The 17,837-nt window shown below is 35.3% G+C and overlaps 1 protein-coding gene across 3 annotated transcripts in view; it reads right to left on the bottom strand.

Moving 5' to 3' along the window:
* The window catches only part of ZDHHC21 (zinc finger DHHC-type palmitoyltransferase 21), a 103,729-nt gene that overhangs the window by 22,245 nt on the left and 63,647 nt on the right, over nucleotides 1-17,837 (bottom strand). For 2 of the 3 annotated variants that reach the window (XM_055131935.1, XM_055131932.1), the window contains exon 9: nucleotides 8,749-17,498. The exons of the other annotated variant lie outside the window; for it this stretch is intronic. In XM_055131935.1, the coding sequence (XP_054987910.1) occupies nucleotides 17,366-17,498 (133 nt within the window). In that variant the 3' untranslated portion in view covers nucleotides 8,749-17,365. Of the gene's footprint in view, nucleotides 1-8,748; nucleotides 17,499-17,837 lie in introns of those variants that run through there. 3 annotated transcript variants of the gene reach the window in all.

Raw genomic sequence — 17,837 nt, 5'->3', positions numbered from 1 at the left:
GGAATGAGAACTATCGTTACTGTTTTTGGCATATGGAATACGCTATGGGTAGCTTGCCAGGCTCTGCCCGTGCGAGCAGGATATTCTTGGTACCTTGCTGGGCTTTCCGAGAGGTAGGTATGTATATATGTGTGTGTGTGTGTGTGTGTGTGTGTGTGTGTGTAGCCTGGTGCGGAGTCCAGGCCAGGCTGTTATGTATTAACCCATATTTTTAAACACGCAAAAGACAGAAGTTCCTGCATACAGTGTGAAAGGTTCTGGTGTGCCCTAGTTGTCTACAAGGAACCTCAGGAGAGCTGTACCAGACAGAGGTAAAGCTGGATCCCTTTGAAATGCCCCCAATGCACAAATGAATTACCTCCAGGTGCTATGGGACATGGTGCTAGGGAACTCTGCTGCATGTCATCCTCTTTCTCTTGACTGTATTTCCAGTTATGATATGTGAGTTCTTTTCTCTTGGTTGGGTTTGTTTCTTGGGGGTGGAGAGCAGGATAGCAAAGGGTACTCATTTCTATATGAATCTATTCCTAGAAAAAAGATGGAGCTGAGATCACTGTCAACAGCTTCTTTCTCTTCTTTTCACTCATTTGATCTATCTGAACCAATACGCTCAGAAAAAAAGGCGAACAAAATGGCGCTCCAGAAGTTATACTCCATGTCAAAATTGATAAAGGATGTGTTTCCCACTGCTCAGGAGAGAAGTATATTATAGTGTGTCTGAATAATTAAATAAATGTTATTTGCAAACATCTGCCATCCAGGGCCTGTGTTCAAACAAAGCCTCACAGTGTCTTTGGCAAACCAGAGTGAGAAAATCTGGGTGCCATTTGCTAAATGAACTCTTCCAGACTACAATCCTGTGGCCTAAGGGAATCGATTTAAATCCACATGGGGAAGTTATTTGGCAAAGAAGTAGTGATTTCCTAAGAGAACCAAAGAAACTAGGACCAAGTATAAAGTGGGCAGCGAGTCAATGTGTGTCTTATTAACTTCTACAAACTAGATTGGGCTGGAGAGATAGCACAGCGGGTAGGGCGTTTGCCTTGCACACCGCTGACCCGGGTTCGATTCCTCCATCGCTCTCGGAGAGCCCGGCAAGCTACTGAGAGTATCTCGCCTGCATGGCAGAGCCTGGCAAGCTACCCATGGCATGTTCGATATGTCCAAACCAGTAACAACAAGTCTCACAATAGAGACGTTACTGTGCTCGCTCAAGCAAATCGATGAGCAATGGGACGACTGTGACAGTGACAAACTAGATTAGCTATGTCATAATCACAGTTTCCTAAAATGACCAAGGCTCCCAGGGAAAACAAGGCCTTAGGATACCTGCTCTCCAGGTCTAGTTGATACTTAGGAAGATTTCCCTGAGATCAAAGCTCTCAAAAATACTGCACAGGGGGGTGGAGCAATAGCACAGCAGGTAGGGCATTTGCCTTGCACGTGGCTGACCCGGGTTCGATTCCCAACATCCCATATGGTCCCCTGAGAACCGCCAGGACCCAGGAGTAACTCCTGAGTGCAGAGCCAGGAGTAACCCCTGTGCAACGCTGGGTGTGACCCAAAAAAGAAGAAGAAAAAAAACCTGCACAGGGGCTGAAAGATCAACTGCACAATCTAGAAATAAAATGGCCCAAGTCTTTAAAGTTGTAGACTTGAGGCCTGAGATTTGGCTTCACTATTTTACAGTCGAGTCATCTTAATTGTTTTACCTGTAAAGTGGAGTTTTGTATAGGACAGTTTTATGGACTTGTCCTGAGCACTGGAGAAGACAGAGCCTGCAAAGCTCTCAGCAATAAGTTTTAAACGCTCATGCTGAATGCATCTGGGCAGATTTGTGATTGCTAAGTCCAGTTCAGGAAAGGTGACAGGATTTCTTCATAGTTGTCTTGGGTCATTTTCATCCGGAACCAGTTGCTTGCTGGACTGAAGTCTAACAGATGTTGCTGTACGGATTCTGATGACAGCCAGCTCTGATGTCCCTGCTAAGGCCAGGCTCAACCCTCAGACCTCTGAAAAGATGAGGCAGTAATTGCAGTACACATTAACAAACTCCAGAAGTTTAGGGATTTTAAGACTTTCTAGCTGACCTTTCACATATCATGGCATGGAGAAAAAGTGAAGTATCCTTTCTGCATTACTGAATTACAGAATCAGTGATCATTACAAAAGAAGGTATTTTTTCCCATTAGATTTTGGGTGAACTCTTACCTGAACAATGCTCACCAACAATGCTCATCATAAATGATTAAATTTTATAAAAACATTTAATAAAAATTTTTTAAGTTCAGGAAACACTGTGCTACTAACATTCAATGAGAAATAATTCACATGCCATAAACAAGAAATTTGGAAATGAGAAAAAGTGTTTTGATTTGCAGAATTAGAAAATGAATAGTGTTACAGGAAGTTCTGCATAAATAAAATGATTTTGGAAAATTATTTGGTAAAACTATGAGGTCCCAGAGAGCTCTTTTTGTCATCTTGAAATGATTTTCATTCAAAATAAACATAAAAGGGGTTCTCTTTTTTTTATTGAATCACTGTGAGATACACTTATAAAGCTTTCATGTTTGAATTTCAGTCATACAATGATCGAACACCCATCCCTCCACCAGTATACATTTTCCACCACCAGTGTCCCCAATATCCCTCCCTGCCCCCATCCCACCTCTCCCTCTGCCTCTATGGCAGAAAATTTCCCTCTTTCTCTCTACTTATGGGCATTATGGTTTGCAATACAGATACTGCGAGGCCATCTTTAAGGGTCTAAGGCCTTTGCTTTCCATACAGCTGGGACTCATGCATACAGTCCCTGAGTCCCAGCAAGGGTCACTCCTGAGCTCAGACTCAGGAAGAGCTCCTGCATACTGCCTGGATGCAAATTAAAATTAGGCATAGCACTTACTTTATCAATTTTACTTCTAGAACATTTTACCTTACCGAGATATTAATAAGTGAGCAGAAAGAATTTTGCAACAGAGTATTTATACTGTAGCATTACTTCTAATTGCAAAATGAAAAAGAAAAATAGAGGCAGGAGAATCTCTTTGCTATCCACTACAGAAACATAAATTATAAGATAGTAGCCAGAAACATAATACAGTGTATAGGGCACACGCCTTGCTTGCAGTCAATCAGTTACAATCCCTAGGATTTCGTGTGGTTCCCCAAACGCTGTCAGGAGTGATTCCTGCAGGAGTAAGCCCTGTGTAAAACTGGGTGTGGTCCCCAAGACAAAATAAACTCTTGAATAATATAAAATGTATAGAAAAGTTTGAAAGAAATCAATTATTATGTGTTGGTATGAATAATCTATATTGAGTTAAAAATGCAAAAGTACAGTTTCATGCATGTCATATACATATATTTATGTGTATCATATATACAGATATTTATCTTTTATCCTGTGAAGATGGGTAGAATGAGGTGCAATACATTATTGCAAGTAGCTAACTTTGGGGAGGATAGTAGGAGTGGGGATTTTTCATTTTTAGATGATGATAAGGGCTATGAGGGGAAAAGAAAATAGTAGAGATGATAGATAAGTGATTACTGAGGAAGGTTTATGTACACTTAAAACAATTGGACCAAGGAAAGCTGGAGAGAGTTCAGAGGATAAGTCACTTGCCTTGCACATAGCCAATGCTTTGAATCTGGGCACTGCATGTTTCCCCAGAGGACCGGGGTGATCTCTGAGCACAGAGCCAGGAGTAAGTGCTGAGCAACGGTGGGTATGTCCCCTTTCCAAGGAAAAATAAATAAATAAATTGGACCAAGGAAATAGTTTAAAAGGTTGGAGGGCATGCTTTGCATGCATGAGACCTGGGTTCAATACTCAGCACATCTGGTATGCCAGGCACTGCTGGGAGCAGCCTCTGAGCACAACTGACTGTTGCTACCCACTCCAACAAAATGTTTATCAAATAGTTCCATGTACTCCAAGACATTTATTAAAGTATTTTATATTTTGTTTAAAACAAAATATATTGTATGGAAATGATACATTTCAAATTTAGAATAGTGACCCTTTTAATTTTTAATTTTTTTTTTTTTTGGCCACACCTGCCTGTGCTCAGGGTTTACTCTTGGCTCTGAACTCAAGAATCACTCCTGGCAGTGCTCGGGGAGATCTAAATGGGGGCTAGAGATCAAACCCAGGTCAGTGACATGCAAGGCAAGTGCCCTGCCCGCTGTTCTATCTCTCAGGCCCCAAGAGTGCCTGTTTTTGATGGGAGAAAAAGAGAAAATATTATAAAGTCTTGAATAACAGGAGGCAGAGATCTCTGAAGATTTACTTATGGTTATCAACCACAGCGATCATTCAAGTTAAAATTATTTTTCAAATATAAAAAACATTTAAAAATACAAGCAAAATATACAAAGCAAAGAGTATCTTCACAGTCATATATGAATTTTAGTGAAATGAATAGTTTCATTTAGTAAATGTGAGAAAGGAGATTGAGAAAGAGCACAAACATACATGGATGAATTAGAATTTTCTACATTCTGGATTTGATAACACTTATAATTCTCTAAATCAGACATTGATATTACAAGTGTACACACACAAAAAACCCTTTCCGATATTATTCACTTCTAGTTAGTTTTCATTAAGATATGCATCTCTTCCAAAGAATGCATGTAGTTGGCTGGAGCTACATTTTATATAATTTATAGAACAGACTTTATTAATTTGATGATTAATACTCACCAGGGATTCTCAAAGTTGTCCATGGTTTCAGTGTAGAAATATAAAATCTCCACACCACATTAAATCCTCAATTATCCAGTTTTTACCAAAAATTATGACATTTTAATAGCTAGGTGATACTAATAAATTAGTAAATTACAGTACTAAGGATAAATATTACCCAGACCGTGCCACTGTAAAATAACTAATGATACATTTACAAGCTTATCTACAGTAGTAGGATGTTTGGATTTTTACATTCTAAATTCCTTATTTCTGCAATTATGACTTTTTTAAACATGCAAAACACATTGCTATTTTGGCGTTTGATCTTTAGGCAGAGGCACATTTTCATTTGGAGGGCTAATTTGAAAAATACTAGGCAACCAGAGAAATATAAAGAATGTGCTGTGACTGATACAAATATTTTTTTAAGTAAGCTTAGCTGTTTTCTTTTTAAAACTAACACACATCCTCTATCCTTCCTCAGTCCTGTTTGCTCAGCTGGATGTCCACAGGGTCCAATTTTCCCTCCAATTGCCCTTGCACGGTAATATAATTGCTGCTCATATGGCTAATTGGTCAGCCTAGAGCAGCATCTGTATACATTTGTTCATCTACATTATATGGAAGCTTCTTGAGTGATTCTGCAGGATTATAATGTAATCATGTATTTTTATTTTTCGTTTCTATATAATAAAGTTACACAGATGATTCTTCAAGGAAGTTACATGTTTAATGCTTCAAACACAGAAATATACATGCAATTCTTGTATAGCCTCTAATATTTCTTTTTTATTTATCAAATATAGAGTAATGAAGTAAATGAGTTTGTGGCAAATACATAAATCTTGTCCTATTTCTCCTACTGTTTTTCTCCCCAAACCTAAAATATACATTGACAAAGTTACAAGTATAACACTAAACAATGCCTGTGATGAACCAGTAAAATGGTTTATAAATCATGGACTATGCGTCCATTGTAAATATGCTGTAAGGAAGTAAACTAACAGCACTGTACTTCATCTGCATTTCCAAGTATGATTTCTAATTCTTTAGGAAATGCACTCTTGTGACTGTTTGAGTTGCAAGCTGAACTAGCCACTGGTTTTTGTGTGCTTTTTAAAGGGAACTTTTTAAAATTTTCTTCTTTTTATGGGAATATTGTTTTTTACGTGAAAGAATAACTGAAGAAAGTCAGGGGACTGAAGGAGTCTTAAAAAAATCTGAGTTCTTCCTTTTCTCTTCCCAATGAGCAACTTCGTTTGGATTTTCTGATATATTGACTTTAATGGACTTTGTTGGTTTTTTTTTTTTTAGACTGTGCTGCTATAAAAATCAAACAAACAACAACAAAAAAACACCTAAAACTTACAAGGGCTTGAGTTATAGTACAAGAAGCAGGACAATTGCCTTACACACAACTGGATTTGATCTGCCAAGTCCTACCAGGAAAGATTCCTGAGCACAGAGCCACTTAAAAACCCTGAGCACTGTGGAATGTGGTCCCAAAACCAAAACCCCAAACCCAAAACTTCTAAAATTAAAAAAAAATAAATTTAAAATAAACTATGGTTTTTGGATGGGGTATTTGGCAGACATCTTCAGACAAATGAAACTCTCATTTCAGAGTGAGCCACTGACAGTTTGTGGTTACCAGTGATAAAATTCAAAATTCAAGCTGTTGAGTGAAAATTAGAATTAGAAAGAAAATCATTAAAAATTTTCAAGATTGTGTGTCATACTGCAAGATTAGTGGTAATATTTTTTTATAATTTATTTATTTTTTAATTGGTGAGTCACAGTGAGGGTACAGTTACATGTAGATTCACACATTTTCATGCTTGTTTTTCCCTCATGCAATGTTCAAGAGCCCATCCCTCCATCAGTGTCCATGCTCCACCACTTATGAACCCAGTATCCCTCCCACCCCCATCCTATCCCCCCCACCCTGCTCCGCCTCTGTGGCAGAGCATTCCAATTTGTTCTCTCTCTCTCTTTTTGTGTGTTGTGGTTTGCAATAGGGGTACTGAGTGGCCATCATGTTCAGTCTCTAGTCTACTTTCAGCGTGCATCTTCCTCCCCACTCGGGATTTCCAATCACATTTTATAGTGGTAATATTTTATATTTAATTTTATAGAATGAAATGTCAATACGTTGAAGAACTAATTACCGTAATATTTTTCACTGACCAAATGAATAATGTCACAAAATCATATGTAGAATAAGAAACTTTGCAAAGAGAAAAAGAGACAAATAGATTTTAATATGAACACAGAAGTTCTTTGATGTTGTTTTTGATTACATATTGCAACCAAACTTTAGGAAGTTATCATTTGTTGAGTTTTATTTACTTTAAGAATATCCAAATGATTGGGGCTGGAGCAATAGCACAGCAGGTAGGGCGTTTGCCTTGCACTTGGCCGACCCGGGTTTGATTCCCAGCATCCCATATGGTCCCCTGAGCACCACCAGGGGTAATTCCTGAGTGCAGAGCCAGGAGTAACCCCTGTGCATCGCTGGGTGTGACCCAAAAAGCAAAAAAAAAAAAATGAATATCCAAATGACTTGAAAGGCCAGTAGTTCCTCAAAAAATACCTTCTAATCCCACAATTATACATCTTTTAATTAAGTATCAATCCAAAAAACATGAAGACACCAAAAAAGATACAAGCACTCCTATGTTCACTGCAGCATATTTGCAATAGTCAAGATAAAGCAAATCAAAATGCATGTCTATATATAGACCTATATGTACACATACGATATAATATTTACAAATGCATAAGAGGACGAAATCTTGATGTCTGCAACAACATGGACAGAACTGGAATGGATTATGATAAGTAAAATAAAAGGCAAAAATAACACCAGATGATCTCAGTTATGTGGAATATAAAAGCAAAGGATCAGACAAAACAAAATAAAAATCCTTAGATTCTAACAAATGATAAGAGGGGCTCAATGGACCATTAGAACTTTGTGGTGGGAGTGGTGTGATAACATATACTTGAAATGTGGACTTTATGCTAAAACATACAGTATTGTTAGCCAATGTTACTTTTTAAAAGATTGCTCTTCTCTCACATCCATCAACCGCTGCCAAGTCAACTTACTCACTGGCCCTCTTCCACAGATTCAAGATGCAAAACAAACTGCTAAAAGTCATGGTTACACTGGTCTCACCACTGAAAATATCTAAGGTGCCCTTGAGAGTGGGGCAGGTCAAATCTTGCCCTGCTGAAGCCCCAGGAGTTGACCCATACCCCACAGCTGCTGGCCATGCCAATGGTCCAAATTCCATTGCTTTAGGACTAAATCTGCAGACACCAAACCAAGAAAATTCCAAGCACCCACTCCCACAACCACCATCCTGTCAACTCATCGGCCCAGTTCTACAGAACCTTAAGTTTCTGGAACTACACTTTCAAGTTCCACAATACTGGCATCCCAGTAGGAAGACACCAAATTAAATAAGAAAGTAACATGGAAGCCAACTGAACTCAACAAACAAAAACAATAATGTAGAAGGCTCAACTTGCAAGAAACAGCTCAGACAAGGACTTAAAGACTCCACGGTGAGATACGATTTCCACAAAAAAGCTATCCAAGATACTCTTAACTAAAACATAGCTTTATAAGAGAAAAAGCTTCAAGCAATTCAGTATTCCTGCATCTCAAATACTTTCTAGTTATACGTAAGCTCTCTGTATTTTATGAAATTTACTCCCAAAGATAAAAATTTCCTATTAAGTAGGACGTGGCCAATACGTTAAACAAATTAAGTAAACTGTGTGACAGAATTAGCCATTACATCATCTTTAAGATTATGCTGAACTATGAGATGGTGTTTGTCAGTTTAAATCCTAGTATATGTACCTGATTCTTCATGAATATGTAATGAATTCTTGCAATTATGGTGGAACAAACAATACCTTCATCAGTTGAGGGTGACTCCCCAAATTCTGTAAAACTAAAACAAGTTATCTGTTATATTGGTAATGATGAAATCTAAAGTTCAAATTGATATGAGTAAAGAAGAGAAAAAACAGTCCTGTTTTTAAAAAATATTTATTTAAAAATAAAATTTCTAAAAATACAGTACATAATACATTTCAGGGGAAGTAAAAATTTCACAATTTAAATTAAAAACAATCTCCAAATAAAAATAGCAATATTACATGAATAAAACTAAATCAATAAAATAAATTAAAAAAACAACAACATTGTTCTTAAGGTTGAAAATGTTTTTCTTTTTTTTTCCATTTTAAGAACCAGTGTAGACTTTGTATCTTAGTAAGTTTATCTCAGATGTATGGTTCCCAGTTGTCATTTTCCTTCTTCTCATTCTACCTTCCATCTTTAAACTACTTTCCTGTTTAGTTTAAAGTTAAACACTAGAAATGTTTGCAAGGATTTGCTTTACATGTTCTCAGAAGAATAGACAAGACAATATAAAAGACAATGTAGGAAAACAACACAGATTTAAACATATGTACTGAAAGCAAAAAAAAAAGTCTGATCTTTGTATGGCATTCAGAGCATGCCATTATTAAAATATTTTTACTTTGGAAGTATAATATTAGACATAATTTGAAGTTGACACAAAAATTAAGGAGCCTCAAAATAACAGATTTTGCCTAATCATTAAGCTTGCCTATCAGATGTTTTTAAAAGACTAATGCTACAAACACAAATACAGTATGATCATCACAGTCTTCCCAAAAGTCTATTCTGTTCCCTCCCATGCTAGAGTTATAACACATCTGTCTGAATAACTCTGAATGGGTAAAAATTATTTCTATCGTATCACTTATTTTTTTAACCTAAGATAGAGTATACATTTATTTTTAATATTCATCGCTTGGGGATAAGAAATAGTGGAAAGCTTTCTACTACCCAATAATTTGAGCAAATAATTACAATCAGACAACTTAATTTAGTACACACATAAGTCAAACACTCAGAATCAGTATGTGGCAACAAACTCGTAAGAAATATTTTGATGATAGATTAGAGGCATAAACTTGCTTTGCCCCATTTTGCTTTCAAATAAATTTTGCTTTTACTACTGATGACATGTATAGCTGGATTTCTATATAACTTTCTAATGATATAGGAGTCACATTTCATGGAAATTTCAGGCTTGATTTTTTTTTCCAATTGGAATACACAGCAAAACTATGTACTGTATCTATATTTAAGGAGAGATTGATTTTAATTGACTAAAAAGATGCAATTCATTCCTAAATACAATTGTCTACTTTTCCAATAATATACACATCTTGCCAGAATTTTTAGCTATTTCAGCTAATATTAGGAATAATAAATGAATGTTTTGAAAGTTTGTAGAAAAAAATAAGGAACTAGAATAGTATGGATATCAATACAGTATCTGGATAATTACAAGTGTTTTTACTAAGGGTATTTTCTTATTCTCTTCCTTTTTATAAAAATGAATCACTTACAGAATTGTTTGTAAAATAATCTTACTCTATTTTTTAGTGGAAAAAATTTTTTAAAGAAAAAACCAAGTTCAATTTTCTATTAGCAGTTTTGCTTAAATCAATGTGTATTTTTGTATTTTACCTTGGGAAAGTTTACATATGCACATGTGCATTTTGGGTTCTTATATTTTATCTTTATTTGCAAAATAGACAAATGGTAATAATCTTTAATGCCACTGAGAGTTAAACACACATATACATACACACAGAGATGGATGCAGAATTCTTTTGCAATCAGAACAGGCCCTTAACTTTTCCTTTTAGAACTTCGTTTTAGTATTCATAAATAGGGATCAATAAATGAGACAAATCACATTTAAAAATAAAGATAGTTATTCTTACAACAATCAAAACAAAATTCTTCTAAAAAGTGCTTCAATAATCTTTCATAATTTCAACCCATTAAACTATTCTTTAAAGTAGCCAATTTATCTTAAAATATAAGATGAAAAACCATACTAATGTGCTTAAATAAAAATGTCTAAATGAGAGATAATTAAAAATCAATTAAACTGAGGCAGCAGTGTGCAAAAACTAAGACCTGTTAATAAAAAAGAAAAATTGTCTTAGTAACATTAGATTCTACTTTTAAAAAACTCAAGTATGCGAGGAAAAAACTCTCAGCCAACCAAAAAGAAAAGTAACTCTTTGGTACCAGAATTTAAAATGTCACTCAATGCTAAAGTGAACAGCACCAGGATGTTCTAGTTTTTGAGGTTGTAAAACACTAACTTCAGGCACCAGAAGGTTAAAATATCTCCCAATGCACACTGGTAAAAACACAGAGCTTCTCATTACGCACACAAGCTTTCCCTTTAGTGTACAGCCCACTCAGCTTAACCCTGTACTTTAATGGCAGGCAAAAGCCACAAAAGGAAACATACCTTTTGTTCTTATTCTGTCCATATTTTTGTTAATATATAAAGCTATCAATACCAAAAAGATCAGAGTTGAACTGTAAGCATTATATTACAGGTTACAGGTATTCAGGACACCAAAACACATGGAAATCTTCAAGGAAACAGTACTCCAAAATAGTCCAAAATGTAATATTAACTCATCTCTTCTATACAAATAGATTTTTCCTTTAGTGACAATACTTACTTATAATATGAAACACAGCCTTTCTTTGCACTAGGAGATATAGAAAACTGTCTCAGAGTTTTCAAACTTTGGGCAACCTATCCATTTCTCCTTGGCATTAAATAGCTACACCCTTCACATTATTCTTAGCACTTCAAATTAGAATGCTCCACAACTACAATATTTAAATTTTAAAATAATTTCTCAAAGGCATCGGACCAGCTGAAAAAAAAACTGGCAACACAAATTCCTTGAATAAAGCAACTGAAACCAAATGCTTACATGCATTAACAACCTTTACAGTAGAATGGTACAAACAAGAGATAAGGCTTAAACATTAGGAAGCTTTTCTGATATAGCAGAAAAGCTTCCCATCTACCTTGTTTTGTTAAAATGTTGATTACTCGTACTCTATTTAGCTTTCTCTTCACCTTAGTAAGATTCCCTATTCTCTTTATCTTTATTCTCTTTAAGTGAGGATGCTTCTCATTTCAACCTGACCTCTATGGTGGGCAAGAGGAAAAGAACATAACAATTGCAAAAATTATAGTAATAATGAGAAACACTGGCAATAGCAATAACATACAGATTTTAAATAATGTTGTTATTTCTGTTTTGAATTAGCGCTGGCAGGCAGATTTGCAAAATCTGAAGAAGAAATATGCAGCAAAAATTCTGCTAAAATTGCACAAAAATAATGAAACAGTATGTCTGAGACAGTTAACTACTTTCTGAAGTTAAACCATCATCAAAGATACAGAAATGCTAATACTGTGTGATATGTAGAATAACAACATTGGTTCAAAAATACTTTAAGCAAATTGATTCTATTACTTTCCTATATTTTACTGAAGAACACTCTAGAAGTCAATCAAGAAAGACTAAAAGAGAATAATGAAATCAGTGATTTACAGGAAATTTCAAAGGGCTATTCCGATAACAGAAAGGAATATATGTGGGCTTTAAAAACTGAACTCTCTCATAAGTTAAATATGTAGTTAATAATACTAGGACACTAAAACACACTAAGTATATCTAACCCACTACAACACTTGTCAATACTCAGTTTTTAAAAGGAATGCTAGCAGGGCTGGACAGCTCAACGGCTAAGTATGTGCAAAGCATGCTTTGCATGTGGGAGGCCCAGGTTTGTTCCCAAGCACCACATGGTCCCCTGAGCACTGCTAGGAGTGACCCTGAGCAGAGAGCCAGGAGTAGCCCCTGAGCACCACCAGGGATGGTCCTCCCCAAATAAAATAATTAATAATAATAATAATAATAATAACAGAACAATGATATCATTGGAATGAACAAAAAAGTCTTATTACTTGTACTATTAATAATTCTGTTTGTGTAAACTTTACTGAATAAGTTCTAGAAGCATCTATGTATACTGAAGGTCATATCAAGCTTTAATAAACAAACTAGGTCAATAAACTTGGACTACGTAATATAGTCACACGTGAAGCACAGAAAGTAGAGAACAAAGTTCAAAGAGAGATTAACATAGTCATCTTAATGACTACTGATGTCCTTGTGAACTGGAGATAAAGACAGTGAAATTCCAAAGCAAGACATATGAAAACACTTGAACAGGCCCTGATCTAACACATAGAAAACTGAACATATTTTAACTAACTTCTTAAACTGTGGGTGCAAAAGCCCACTGGACTTATATAACTGAATGTGAAGGTTGAGAAAAACTTAAAAATTTGTTTTAAAACTAATTTGTTATTTATTACAGTAAATGTTTGATTTGTATAGCCAGTTTATAAATCTATATATCTAGGTTTACGTAATTTTTTTCAAGCAAAATGGGTTGCAAGTAGAAAAAGTTTAAGCAGTGCGGTCTAAATTACTTTATGATCCCATTTGAAAGTATTGTCCAAACATAAGTTTTCAGGATTATCCATTCATAATTAATATAGCCTTTTGAGTAAAACGTTCATCTTGTATGCATGTTAACTAAACTTGTGTGGAAGTGACCTGAAAAAACTCTAATGAAGAATAGTTAAAATTAGCTGCTATTCTTGGACAATACCATTAAGCATTAAAAAAATTCACTGAAAATTACATTTGGAAAAAGTGTTGACAATTATTAAGCTATACTCTAGGCTTATACTTCTCTACTATTACTATTATAGGTAAATAATGCTTTCTTCTGTTAAAAGAAGTTAATACTTTAATGATAATTTATAATATAACTACTGCTTGTGTTAATCACAAATTTTTTAGTACAATTCTTAAGTGGAATATTGATTTTTTAAATTATGTAATATCACTTAATATAAATAAACTGTTTCATGGTTACAGAAAACAAAAGTTCTTTAACTGAATGACTACTGTCTGAAGGATTCTGAATTCAGTCAATTTTTGCCTATCATCTTTAGCTTACAAGCATTTTTGTTCACAAAAAAAAAAAAGAATATACTTATTCAAGATGTAGAACTCAAAAATTTCTAAGTGAAATCTTTTATTTCCAGGGGCTGGGGAGATAGCGGGAAAGAGCTGGAGCACAACCTTTCTTTGCATGCAGGAGACATGCATGCTCCCCCGAACACCTCCAGGCTTCCCAGACACGAGCCCGGCGTGGGCCTTAAATACTGTTAGATGTCATTCCCCACACACACCCCTCCCCGCCCCACCAAGTAACTCTCACTTCAAGAAGCCCAATCAATGACTGATGTAAAACATCCTTTAACCTAAATTTTGCCTAAAATGAAATGGAATATTTACAAAGAAACACTTCATCCAATATAAAGATCGTATCAGAACTCTCATTGCTCAGACTTATTTGCTAATACGCAACATTACTTACTTTTGTGGTTATCCAGAATACATAATAAACTGGATACTAAAGCTACAGCTATAACCCTGTCTAGGAAAATTTAAAAAGGAAAACTCTGGGGCTGGAGCAATAGCACAGCGGGTCGAGCGTTTGCCTTGCATGCAGCCGACCTGGGTTCGAATCCCAGCATCCCATATGGTCCCCCAAGCACTGCCAGGAGTGATTCCTGAGTGCAGAGCCAGGAGTAACCCCTGAGCATCGCTGGGTGTGACGCAAAAAAAAAAAAAAAAAAAAAGGAAAACGCCATGGGAAGAATTTTTGCTCCCTTATTATTATCTTAATGCAACAATCAGTTTCTAAAACTGAGAATTACAAAACTAAGTTTATTTTGGGGGATATACAAGAAAGAGGTTAATGTGCTTATTACCATTATAACTACAAAGCATTTCTGAATTTTAATAAGTGGGTCATTTTAATGTAGTATCTTTTCTAATTTATAGGACTTAATCTTTCAAAATAAGTTTTGAAATAAAATTCAAGATATGGATTACATTTGCTATCCTCCCATGATATAAATTTATACTTGATACTAAAAATAGTAAGAATATCTACAAACTATAGTGATTATATTTGCATGAATTTGACAATGACACATAAAAAAAGAAGCATCGATTTTCAAAAATTTTACACTTTTTCTCATGTTCTCTTTTACCTCTGACACAACTCAAAATTTAGTTATACAATAGTTATAGAATATTTATACAATCTCGTATAACTAAATTCTGGGAAATGAATCTCTAAAATCACTATAATTGCATCAATTAGCCAAAAGAGGGCGTAGAGGGAATACTAGTTTATGCATCCCTAAGAAACTACCAGTTGATTTCTCTCAAGTTGTCTAACAAGAAATACAAAACCCAGATAAGCTCGGTGGGGAACACTGAAAGTCACAACATAAGTGACTATAGATTCTTATATGAGTATGTGGATAGGTAGCAGTTCTGTCATTCAAACAAACTAAATGCATATCTAGCGCTATGTTTGTACCCAAGTAATTTAGAGGAATCAGGTACAGAGGGATCAGGCTGTGGTTGGGTAAAGAAAAAGGGGCAAAGGAAATGTGCCCTGAAAGCAGCAAATTCAAGGAACAAAAAAACCAAATTCCTCCGAGAGGGAAAGGGACCACGTCTGCCTTTCGTTGCTGAAGCAGAGGTTAATACTGAGTACTTTCCTACTACTTTTCAAGGTATTGATGGCTATGACATAAAGTATACACTTGCCCATCATGTTCCTTAAGGGGTCTTTTGCACTTGGCTCTGATATTGTGCCAAGCTCTTCATCTGAAAGGAATGCAAACATCATAAGGCATTTAACTGATCTGTCTACAGGATCTACATGTTACTTCCCTATAGCGTTTCTGTCACCAGGCCCCTTTTAGCCCACATTAGCTCGCACTAAACCCAACCCATTACCTGACACAAACATACTAATTTTCTGGTTCCTTAAGCTTTATAAACAGATTTCTTGTATTAGACTTACTATGCATCTTAACAGCACCAATAAATATCTTCATCTGCTACATCTAAATAGGTTCTATTTGGGGGAGGGAGGACCCGGGGAGCCAGGGATTAGAACCCTGGACTTCATATATGCAAAGCATGCGCTCTCTCACTGAACTACAGCCCTGAACCTAAGTTTTTAAATAATAAAGTGTTCTGACCAAACATGAAAACATAGTACTTATGTCTCTAAGAGATCAATTATATTAAAAGATATTTACAACTTCTGAAAGCACTAATCACAGTATTATTAACTGGTTGACAATGGTAACCATCCATTTCATGATTTCACAGATATGAGTCGAAATAAGCTAAAAGGATAATACTAATATGCTCAAGAGAGCAGACCTCTTCAACCTTCTTCTCAAGGGAAACTAGTACATAATTTTTTTCAAAGACCAATACATTTTAGTATTCTAATGGAAAAATACTTAAAAGCTGAATTATTTTCAAAGCATGCTACATGTCTTTTCACACAAATGGTCTATGCTTTCCAAGAGACCGTCACTATTAGCAATTTAATCTGTATAAGGCAAGTGATAAATATATCAGCATATTTTCTATTTCAAGGTCATTTCCTAACATTAGCTCATAGCAAAGAAATCGCTCAAACTAAATTATAGTTGGCCAACTTCAATTTAATTTCAATTTCGATGATTACAAGAATACAAAAGTTACTTACTTTTACTAGTAATCCTTATAAATAAAATTTAAATATAATTGGCCAATATCTGCTATATATAAACCTTCATTGTGTAATTTTTGACCTACTAATAGGTAAATAAAAGTGAAAGTATATATATTTTTCAAAAGCACAATACTCCTCTTTATACTGTACATTATATGCTATCTAGTTATACTAGCACTTTTAAAACATATGCGTTCTAATATTACTGCGCTAGAAAAGATATCTATGTATTATTGCAAATTCTCTGCCCTTCTTATTCATCAAAATCTTAGGGTAAAATAGGTATACATGCCCACTGGTCACAAATTTCTCCTTGAAGTCTATAATTTAACAATGATCAATTGTATCAATGTTATAGCCGTAGGAGAAAAAGAGCTAATGGGAAAATTAACTGTTCCTTTAAAATAAGGTAGGTAGTTGGTATTTTAATTTTGTTTTCATTGAAGAGGAATGAAGAACTAGTAGAAAACTATTTTTAATAAAACACTGTCCTTTTTGTTATTATTTTTGTTCTTCGGTTCTATGCTGCATTAAAAAAATCCTGCAGCATATATGAAAGCAAGTGTTACACACTTTCAAGTTGCAACTTAGAAAAGAAAAACCTATGTTTAAGGTATGTCAACTTCTGTAAAAACTTACAAATTAATTCAGATTTGGTTAGCACTACTGAAGAGTGAAAAAATTAAATGAACATCTGAAATTTCCCACAAATTGAAATCTGTAATATTGTCAGTACTAAAAGAAATTATGTACAATTATTTGATCCCAATCACTGCCTTTTGAATTTAATAACAAAAGCATTTAAAAAAAAATCCCCGTGGCAACCTAATTTGAAAGTAAACATGCTTTAAAACTTAAATATAGATCTTGTATTAGTCCCACAACAGGATCAAGATCACTATTAAAATAAAGCCTGGGGCACATTATGATGTCTAAGATTGGTGGGTGGATTTTAATTGACTTGAAGACTGTCATAGTTCTATTATCAGAAAACCTGTAACGCATTTCCAGCATGGAGGACCCATCTGTGCCCACCATCCATCTGTTTAGACATGATTGGCAAAGTGGTAGGGAACTCGCAGTGGTTGCCTCTGCCTGAAAGGAATAAACCACAGGATCTTCCAACGAGTGCCAAAAACTTCTGAGAAGGTCTGCTGCCATGGCTTTCGGGGCCTCGATCTACAGAAGACAGCATTATTAGTGAGAGACAGCACTCCCATGGTGCACTTCAGTCAGCTGAAACAATACATTTTGGCTGGGGATCCATTACTGGACTCTGATGAATTGTGTCCCAGCATCACAAACACAGCTTTGCTTTCATTATGGCATGCAGCTGAGTTTTAACTCTGGATAGCAGATATTGTATCTGTGTCGTCAATCAAGCAAGGCCAACATGTGAAGCAGAAGAGAATCTCGAGATTAACAGAATGTGTGTCAACTACACAGTTGCAAACCTTTTTTGATGGACTTTCAAGACAAATAATTTAACTTACTTTAGTCAGACAAGAAACAAGAATG

This window comes from Sorex araneus, chromosome 1, assembly GCF_027595985.1.
Source record: "Sorex araneus isolate mSorAra2 chromosome 1, mSorAra2.pri, whole genome shotgun sequence".
NCBI lineage: Eukaryota > Metazoa > Chordata > Mammalia > Eulipotyphla > Soricidae > Sorex > Sorex araneus.
Note: the sequence above shows the minus strand (reverse complement) of the source record. Positions and strands in the feature narration are given on the sequence as shown.